Source organism: Anthonomus grandis, chromosome 12 (genome assembly GCF_022605725.1).
Source record: "Anthonomus grandis grandis chromosome 12, icAntGran1.3, whole genome shotgun sequence".
NCBI classification, from domain to species: Eukaryota; Metazoa; Arthropoda; class Insecta; order Coleoptera; family Curculionidae; genus Anthonomus; species Anthonomus grandis.
This window is the reverse complement of record NC_065557.1, coordinates 1,680,250-1,690,684: the sequence shown is the minus strand read 5'-3', so window position 1 is coordinate 1,690,684 and position 10,435 is coordinate 1,680,250. Positions and strand designations below refer to the sequence as shown.

The window sequence follows — 10,435 nt, the reverse complement described above, 5'->3', positions numbered from 1 at the left end:
ACAGTCATGATATAATTTTTTAATGAAATGATTTGATTATACATGTGTGTCTCTAGAACCTTAGACCAAACAAATAAAATACTAGTAGGGTATAGATAGATATTTAGGTTCTGTGGGGTCTGAAACTTATGCAAATAGCTTAATGGCACCCCTTTTCCACAAGTTTGTAAATTGATTTTTAAAGATATAGGAATTGATAATATATTATGTTGGATACATCTACATTTATTCTTTTTAAGAGGTATATAGTTTTGATTTGTGACAAAGAGAGAGAGCTAACGTTTAGTTTTTGTGATATAAAAAAAAAATCATTTTTTTTTTATATCACAAAACAGTCATTATCTACAGCAGTTCAACTTCCCTTTACAGTTTACCATTTTTGATATATTTTCTAGAAAATGTATGGTATTGTAACGATATTATAAACACCGAAAAACCAGCTGATTCTCCATCATTCCGCAATGATGCAACTGGTACGTCGCACGACGTTTCGAAAGTTGGCGGGAATCTTCTGGAACAGCATAGTGCCGAATATCTAAGTAGATGGATCGAAGTAGACAGTTGCCAGTTCAGTGAAGTAAAGTTCGAAATATTGGCGCGAGATTTAAATAGTTGTAAATAATTACAGTAAAAATCTCTAGTAGATGTGACTGATCGTGTTTTCATAGCAAATATTTTTGATTGTTTTAATTCACACCTAACGAATGATTAAAAACGCGACAATATATTTTAGTATTTTTTTTTTGGACAAAAAACTTCCTTATTAATCAATCACTCCACTTCCAAAAGTGATTTCTTTAATAAAAACATAAACCTGGGTTTGATTGCCTGGAAATAATTTTTCTCAAATGTAATATCCACCCGTTCTTACCTTACAAATAGTTCTGATAAACAAAACCTCAATAAATCCACTCTATACAGGATTTGCGTGAATCAAAAACACTCACAACTAATATTCTGTTCATAATTCTTTATTTTCATTTTATATAATCATATCGGTATAAATACAGAGACACAAAGCAATATAATTTAAAAAGCAGGCATATACAAAACTGGTTTTATAGTGACACTCTCGATACCAGACAACTATTTGATTATCTTTGGTTAATAAATCGGTAAAAACATCGATCTGGTATGGGGAGTCTCAATACGAGAATTCATATCACAAATAATCATAAAAAGTAAAAAAATGGGTTCGGAGGGTTAAAACAATGTGCGTACACAATATAACATCTGTACAATAATAAAACTTTGTATCGCAGTTAATAATATGTACACTTTGACTAGGTTGCATTAACATTTTGTCAAACAATTTGTTATATCCTATTTGCAAGATTTTAAGATTATATTAGGAAGAATTGGTTTTTACTAGTTTGCAGGCTCATCTTCAAGCCAGTTAAAGAAAGTTAAACATTTTGGCTATTCAGTCTTAAAATATAATCTGGCTAGTCCAACATCATCTTAAATTTTTATACAATTTACACTTCTAGCGGCAGATGTTCTACGAAAGCGCTTAAGCATTACGATATTTAATGTTATCCTGGTCCGTTGTTACTAGAAGTGCAAACGAGCTAAAAAATGCCTATAACAAAAACGAGTCCGATTATATGATGCAATATTGTAGATGCCAGTCGATAAGGCATTTTAACGAGCTACATGTGTAATTCGAGGACTAACTAATCAAGTTTCATTATTATTAAAAAATAAAATCAGCCTTACGGTACTACGAACTTCTTTTCGCGGACGACTGCAAAAGTTGCTCGATGAAAATCCACCTTTACACCACACAAAAAAACGAAACATATATGAATATTTAAACACCACTGTAGTAACTATGATCGACTTACGTTGTACTTTAATTACAAGATCAGTGAGTATATGAATGAATAGTGAACAAAAGCCGAAATGAAAGCACCTTGATTGGCAGTTATTGACGATGATACGTGGCAGTTAATAATGCTTATATAAATCACTCTTATGACGTTAATTTTTTATGTTTTTTTTTTCTATTCCTTTTTCTTATCAAAATTTACGATTGATTGTCGTATCGTCGAGCAACTTTTGCCACACGGAAAACCGACGTCTGGATTAACGGCGGTTCGATCTTATGACGTCATCCGCGAACGTGACCCTCTTCTAGCTGGGCTGCGGGGGTACGAGGGGCGCGTGCGGGTGCACGGCGCTCACCGGTCTGCTACGGGTCTGTTCCACTTTACGCATCTCCACCTGCAATTACAAAACAAAAAATAAAGCAAAAAAATTTTTAAATTCAGCAGTTTTAAATTCAGGTGTCCCATAAATATTGGTAAATAATTTACCAGCAGATTCCTTTTAAAAAATAAATGAGATTAAGTAAGATTTTCCTAGTCGGAAAGTCAAAGACAACCAAGATACAGGGTGATAAACCTAATATAATTTTTTTTGAGTTTTAGACATAAACTTTGCATATTGTATTTTTAATAATAGTAATAATATTAAGCGTCTTTATTAAGAAAATAAATGTGCATACAAAAGTTGCACATCTTGCAGCAAAGATGGCGAAGTTTAACCTAGGGTTACTCTTACACTTAACCATCAATTGCCACATAAAATGCCTTATTTCACAATAAAACTAACAAAAAATATAAATTCTTATACAAAAAACTCTTGAAGTGATACGTAGAATAATGCTTGCAAGATTTAAAAGTAGTTCTCTTAAATCTCGGTTTAAAGGAACCTACACTACATGCTTTCAGATCACCATTTAAAGAGTTATAATTACTCACAGTTTCGTACCTAAAACTACACTGAAAAAGTGCTGTTCTCAGTGTTGCCAGGTCAGGAAAATCAAAAACATGAAATGTGTTCATAAAAATGCATGAGAATAGATAAGCAATAGATTAATAAATGTCTGCTTTAGGCTCTAATGCATACGCTACTGTACTTGTACAAAATATTAATTAATATTGAATATGACTAAAAGTACCGTAGATGGAGTTCGCAGGTTTAGGACCAAGAAATCAAAAACTTCCTTTTTTGAAAAAGTGCCGACGTTTCGACGTTTATTTATGTCTTTTTCAAGGCTGTATTTTAAGGTCTAGTAATTTTTTAGGTAATAAAAAATGAACAAAAATAATAAATAAATTTATTTATTTTATTTATTTATTATTTTTGTCCATTTTTTATTGCCTAAAAAATTACTAGAGCTTTGTTCTGTTTCGTAATTACAGCCTTGAAACAGACGTAACCAAACGTCGACACCTTTTCAAAAAAAAAAGAAGTTTTTGATTTCTTGGTCCTAAACCTGCGAATTGCATCTACATTGAATATAATATTATAATAAAGATGTTTTCTTATAGATTTATTTTTATTATTGTCACCATATTATTAAGAATTAATTAATACCTAATTTGGTAAATATCTTCCAGTTAAAAAAAAATTATACTTGTAGGCATAATAATAAAAACATCAATAATATTTTATATTTTTTAATCAAACAACAAAATACTGTGAAAATTAAAACAGAAATAGAAATTATGAAGAAAAAAAAAACAAATATAAATAAAAATAGCAATTTGAATTGTATGAATCATAGATCCTATAATTCCATATCCATTTTTCAATCAAATCTTTAGATATGAAACAGTTAGCGCAAATTTTAGTACGTTTGCCTACCATACTTTTTGTGTACAACATTCTTGATAATTTAGACCTTTTTAATCTATTTCTTTGCTTCGTTTTATTTAAATTTATGCAGGAAAATACTCTTTCAACATTAGCGCTTGAAATAGGCAAAGTAAGTAGATTAAAAACAAACTCTATTAGATGGAAAAATCAAGGTTGTCCATTATTCAAAGATTTAAACGAGGCTATATTTCTCGAAAATATACTGAAATTCAAATTGAATGCAATACTCTAAACATCGTTTCTTAATATTATTTAATCTGCCTTTTTCTAGATTAGTTGAGTTTATTGCGGATGAGAAATACATTTCTTCTAATTTTAAAAAATGCCTTTGCATCAACTTGTTGAAATTGATAAAGCAAATGACAAAAATTCCAAATTGGATATTTTCAGTTCTATTTAACTTCCCTAAAATTCCGCTAGCTCAAAAATTGTTATTAGCAGCTTGATCAACAAACTATAATTTAAGGGCTTAGAAGACTTTTGACGTTAGTTTACAGTGATAGCCAACGTGTTAAAGATAGGCGAAGAATTTCGGGTGGGGCAACTCGTGCTAAGTCTTGGAACTCCTTTAATTATTCTACACTTTTTGGGTTGTTTGAGCAAAAAATTGTGAACCTACAAAACATAAATCCAATAACTACTACTCTACTACTTAACGTTACTCTTCTATTTACTCTTTAACTCTCTAATCTCGGGTAGCTTTACACATGCATATAAAGAAATAAGGTGAAATCTATAACATATGCATTTCATTATAAATATATTTAGTATATTTTCTTGTAACCTACTAACCAATGAATTTCTTATACCAACCATATTACTAGCCCCATCCGACGCAAAGCCAATAAAATTTGTTTTATATGGTATTTCGTGTTTCATGAAAAAGCTTATTATTTCATACAGGGCAGCTCCAGTACAAGTATTTAGACTAAAAAATTATATTTTATTTGACCTTTTATACACATTCTCAAAACTAAATACAAATACTTTCTAGGTAAGGTGTATGTGGATTCATCGACAATAATGCAAAACTTGTTCTTTTTCATTAATTGAATTAATCATTACTCTAGTAATTTTGGTTCCCTTGCCTTTTATTTTTTGTTTAAACTCCTACAGACCTACTATTATGTCAATATCCAAACTCTCAACCTAACCCGTACTACTGACTCAGTTTTGCGTTTGTTCACACCTTTGAAGACCTTTTTCCGGTGTTTGCTCTAAATGGTTCAATTTTGGGGCTCTTTGTAATTTAATTATGTCTTAAAAAAGTATCATCAACATTTATTAACACCGCCGAGTGATTATTACTTAAAATCTTTTAAATGGAGTTATAAAAAGTAAAACTCGCACTCCGCTCAAGCGATTTTTTATCTGCAGATTTTTGGTCCTACTGTTATCACTAGGTTCCATAACATGGGAGAGACTATCACATTTTAGGGCACATTTCAGTATATAAATCAAATAATGCATGGCACCCAAGATAGAAACTTGCCTGGCGTGTATAAGTCCATAATATTCCGATATAAAAACAAATTCGCAGAGTGATATTTCGAATAAACTCTAGACGTAAATTAGAAAACGCTAGTAATTGTCCTGGTTTTCATATCTTTTAAATGTGTGCTTCTTTTTTTAATATTTCAATAATGTACGTACTCTTAATAATCAAATTCGCCCCATTCTTACCATATTCTCGTGCAGAACTTCCATGTACTCCCGAATCAGGGTGGCGATCTGGAACGCCTGGGCCGTGGTCAAGATCACTTTGCTCTGCTTATGATCGCTCCCGGTGATGATCATCAGGCACTGCAGTGCAGGCGAATACGATAAAATACTGTTATAGTCGTACGTGCACAGGGTGTTTCTAGACCGGTGCTCCAGTAAGTGTAGACCTTTTTGATCCACAGCGAGCCAGAGGACTCGGGGCCAGTTGGACGTGAAAGATTGCTAAAAAATTTAATGAATAAAATCGTAATAATAATAGTTTTATTAACTATAGTTGGTATGATAAAGGCATTTGACAAAGTGAGTTATTAATTAATATTCTGAAAAGTGTACAAAAAAATCAATATCTTATCATATATCTACAGTGGTTATTGGCTAGTTAATGAACGCAGCAGCATGATTTGTTCAGTGGTGTTTAACTGGGAACAAATTTGAATCATGAGTGAATCTTTGAGGGTCATTAAGAGTGATAATATTTAACAATTCAGAACAAATATATTGTTAATAATTTTATATAAAGTGGACACATCAAGTATTAGACGGCGATTTTTCAAAGAATTTCGATTTAAAAAATTTTCCATATAATTGTAATCAATGTCTTCTATAGATATGCCAAGTTTAAACGCAGCAACTCTTTGAATTTTGTCCAATAATTCAATACACTTTATATTGTGGTGACCAAACTGGACTCGCATATAGGAGCAATAAAGGGCTCTAAAACATTGAATGCCATTAAAATTTTTTAAAGTTCGATTAATAAAACCCAATAGCTTCATAGTTTTACTCCTAATAGAATTTATATGGTAATCAAACGCCGAGGCGACTATCATTATATATTATTCAATAACTCTACCCAAGATATTGTTCTTAATGCGATAGTCAAATAAATAATTATATTTCTCTTTTGGAAACTTTGCATTTTTCTACATTTAAGCTCAATCCGTTGGCCGAACTCCATTAATAAATTATATCTAAATCATGTTGCAATTTTAAGCAACCATCAAATTCACAGTATTTACAGTTCATTAATAAATAAATCCAACAATAAAGTACTTAAATGAGCCCCATGTGGGCAACACCAGAGTCAACCGACATTTCTCTTGAGAGGGCGTATTTTAACTTTAAAATTTAAAACTCAAATAACTTTTAAACGAAATCCCAAATAACTGCAACTTATTAATAAGAACAATCTTCTGAATCCTGTCGAACGCCTTTAAAAAATCCGTATAGGCAACATCAACTTATTGTCGGTTTTCCAAAGCACCAGACAAGGATTCCACATATAACAACAAGTTGGTACTAGTAGAGCGACCCTTACTAAAACCATGTTGAGCACTTGTTAGAGCATTAGGTGATATTTGCCTTGAAACCATTTTATCTAACAATTTTGCCACATTATGGACATTTTTGAAATTGGACAGTAATTTCTGATATCATGCTTAGTACCATTTTTAAAGACAGATGTTACAAATGTCAGTTTTCAAACGTCAGGATAGGTACTAGAATTTAACGAAAGTTTAAATAACATAGTAGATAAAACACATTAGGAATGTTAGAATTTAGCTTTTCATATACAGAGTCAAAATGTTCTGAAATTTGATGAGTGCTTTCACTCATTTTGGTCACCATACGACATTGAACCAGGCAATTCCGAGCTTTTTTTTTTAGAATGAACCAAATTCCAAAATTCTTTGCAATCATTACTAATATTATTTTTACATGGATTTTTGTAGCTTACAGTATACATTTCTTTAAACTGAGCACGATAAAAAGTGAAAAGTTTTCATTAATTTATATTAATATTAGTAGACTTGGCTATACCATTTTGGACATTTTTCGGTTTTAGCTTAGGTACTTCAACCTCTATAGCTCTAGAAATAACATAGTAAAAAACATTTAGTACGTCACTGATATTCAGATCATTCAGCATAAAATTCATTATTATACAGGATGTTTCATAATTAATGGGAGAAACTTGAAGGGGTTGTAGAGGGCCTCAAAATAAGCAAGTTTGCGCAATAAACCCCGAAATCCGAAACTCGAAACGAAAAAATTTTTTTTTCCTTCAAAAATACAGCCACAATGGAAGAAAGTAGTACTAAATGGACACGCTGTATATGTGTGACGTGATCCAAAAACATTTGCCTTTGATTTTGACTTTACGCACGCTATACCAAAAAAATAGGTGTCTTTTAAAATGAGTTAAAACGTACCATGACATCGAAAATGGTGGCTTTATGTAGCGGCCAACTCTGGATCAAATTCAAAAAGGCCTGTTTCGCTTCGGATGCGGTCATCCCTCGTAAACTCTGATGGTGCATCTGGACGCCGTCTTTCGGGATGGTGGGAACCATGCGGGCGGGTAAACAATGACACGCGATCGGTCGATAATCGTGGATCGTGTCCTCGATATCGCCCAGTTCCAGTTGAGCTTGTAACGCGGTCAACATCATCTGGAAACGAAATTAAATTGTTAGAAGAAAATAATTATAATTGACCGCTAAAGTAACTAAAAAATTATTTTTTTTTATAGTCTAAATGCATCAGAATGTCTTATACACAATAGGTTTTTATTAAAAATCTTTAAATGTACAGATAAACTCTTAAAATAAAAATAAGGGACAAAATCTCTACAGAGCTTGTCAGTGCAATAAATAATAAAATAGTATTTTGAAAATTACAATAGTTTTTATATGAGCCCAATTTAAAATTAAAGTTACCAACTTTTAGGATAAAACAGTAAAAATACAGAAAAAGCTTAAGCGTAAAAAATCTAGAACCAATTTACACATACAGAACTAATACACATTGGTAATTAACCAAAAACAAAGTATGAAAAATCCTATAAAACATTGGTTTTCCTTTATCGATCTCTCCTCCATATTGTTCTGCTGTTTCTATTTCTTAAATACAAACAATAAATATTTTCTTCTCAGAGGACACTATGAATCTGCGTTATCTAATCTCGCACGTTTTTGAATGCCACTGTATTTTCTAATATATATTCCATAACTTTCTTTTTAAAGATGTTAAGTGGGAGAAAGTTATAGATTTTGATGCCCCTATAATCAATAAATCTTAAGTATGAGGAGTTATTTGGTCTTTGAGTATTAAAGTTTACATTACTATTTCATCTAGTTGGGTAATTATCATTTAGTGCTTGATAATTAGATGATTTCTGATTTTTTCATAATATCTATCATAACCACCTCCCCAGATAAATAGACCATAATTTAAAACCGACTTCATATATTTGCTCAAATATTTTGGTACTAAGAGAGCCTTTTAGTTGTTTAAATTTTACGTCTTAGTTTATTTGAGGTAATATGAATATGGCAGTCCCACCTGAGGTGTTGCTCTATTTATATAAGATCTAATTAAGAATCTAATCTCTATCTAAGAATGGTATGTCATCACATTTTGTATACTTAGATTGCAGCTACAGTTATTTGTACTTTCACATGAATGCACAGTATTACTGTCAAAATTTGGTTGACCATTTATATACAGAGAGAAAGCAATATATTTTGTTTTGGCAGTACTTATTTAGCCAAGCCTAAGCAAATAGTATTTTATTTTCAGCAGGAATTTTCGTTTCTTCCCAACTATTTTCAGCAACCACATTGACAGTATCATCCGCATATGAGGCCGTTATTCCCTTAGGGTTTGCTAAGTTAAGTAAATCTTTATATATCAAGAAAAGTACTGGTCCCAAAATCGTTCCCTGTGGAAGTGCCATTTGTAAGATCTTCTCTGCGCTGTGAAAACTATTAAAACTCTCTGTTTTCGATCAGGATAGGTGCCCAGGTCACACCCCTGACACGGTACCAATCCATCTTAATTAGTAGTTTGTCATGAGGTACAGTATCGAAGGTCTTCGCCAGATTCAGGAATATATGAAGAGGCTTTCGACCCGAATTGATTCCCGCATAAATAAAGCTCACCACTGGTTACATCGCATTAGTTGTTGAAATTCCCTTCCTAAACCCAAACTGAATTTTTGAAATAATTATTGTGATCAAAATGCTTTACTAATCTAGATTTTATCGCCTTCTCCGCAACTTTTGCCACATTACTTATAGGTGAAATAGGTCTATAATGTGTTTAAAAATTGGGATGACTACGGTCGCTTTAAAAATATTCGGGAACCTACCCTGTACGAAAATGATATTAATTAAAGCTGTAAGAGAAGGTACAAAGTTATCTACAATCAGTTTAATCATTTTTGCTTTAATTTTGTCATGTATATCCTCTTCTGTTACAGGGGAAAGGGTTATTGTATTTTTAGTGTGCGGGATAGGGAAGTGGATGTTGTCGTTTTTCGTAATTGCATTTGCCATCTTAATCCTTATATCTGTGAAGAAATCATTAAATGCATTATGATATTACTAATAATATAATACGATCATAATGATATCACCTAACATTACTTTGTCATATTAGGTGATTTGATTAGAAAATAAAGAAAATTATTATTATTAGTATAGGGAAAGCATAAGTAACGATATCGTGCTCAATTCATCGTTGTTCATATTAATCTTTGATTCATTTCTTAATTTTCAATAGCAAGAAAGTTTTCAAAGATTCTTTAATTCAAAAAAATATAAACTATTTTCATCTTCTCTTACCGCTTCTTTATCAGTGATGGGAAACCGATCGGTCCGTAAATCGTGCAGTACTTGATGGTACAACAACTCCTTTTCAACCGGATCGTCCAAATTGATGTAGTTATCCATAAAGAGGTGTTTTTTGAACAGGAAAAAGTGGTGCTGCGGTCGGATCTTTTTGGCGGCTGCCGTGTTTTGCGTTTGGTTCGCTTGGGACGCCGCTCTGTAACGTTCCCACTTGGCCATCACGTCCGCTACTTTCTCTTCGGCGGATAAACTGCGTTCCGAGTTACCTAGCACTTCGTATATCGCATAACCTACGAGAAATATTGATTAACTTCAAATAATAGCTCAAAAGTAAAAGAGAGGGGTTGAGTTAAAATGACTTTAAAGAGCCTGGAAGAAATAAATCATAATCCGAGAAAACAAGGGATGTACAG

The 10,435-nt window shown here is 32.1% G+C and overlaps 1 protein-coding gene across 2 annotated transcripts in view; it reads right to left on the bottom strand.

Moving 5' to 3' along the window:
• Window positions 1-955: 955 nt before the first annotated feature.
• LOC126742774 (myosin-I heavy chain) overlaps window positions 956-10,435 on the bottom strand; it is a 106,744-nt gene continuing 97,264 nt past the window's right edge. For both annotated transcript variants that reach the window (XM_050449560.1, XM_050449561.1), the window contains exons 30-33: window positions 10,017-10,312; window positions 7,602-7,841; window positions 5,350-5,610; window positions 956-2,226 (exon numbers count right to left, since the gene is read on the bottom strand). In XM_050449560.1, the coding sequence (XP_050305517.1) occupies window positions 2,137-2,226; window positions 5,350-5,610; window positions 7,602-7,841; window positions 10,017-10,312 (887 nt within the window). In that variant the 3' untranslated portion in view covers window positions 956-2,136. The remainder of the gene's footprint in view (window positions 2,227-5,349; window positions 5,611-7,601; window positions 7,842-10,016; window positions 10,313-10,435) is intronic.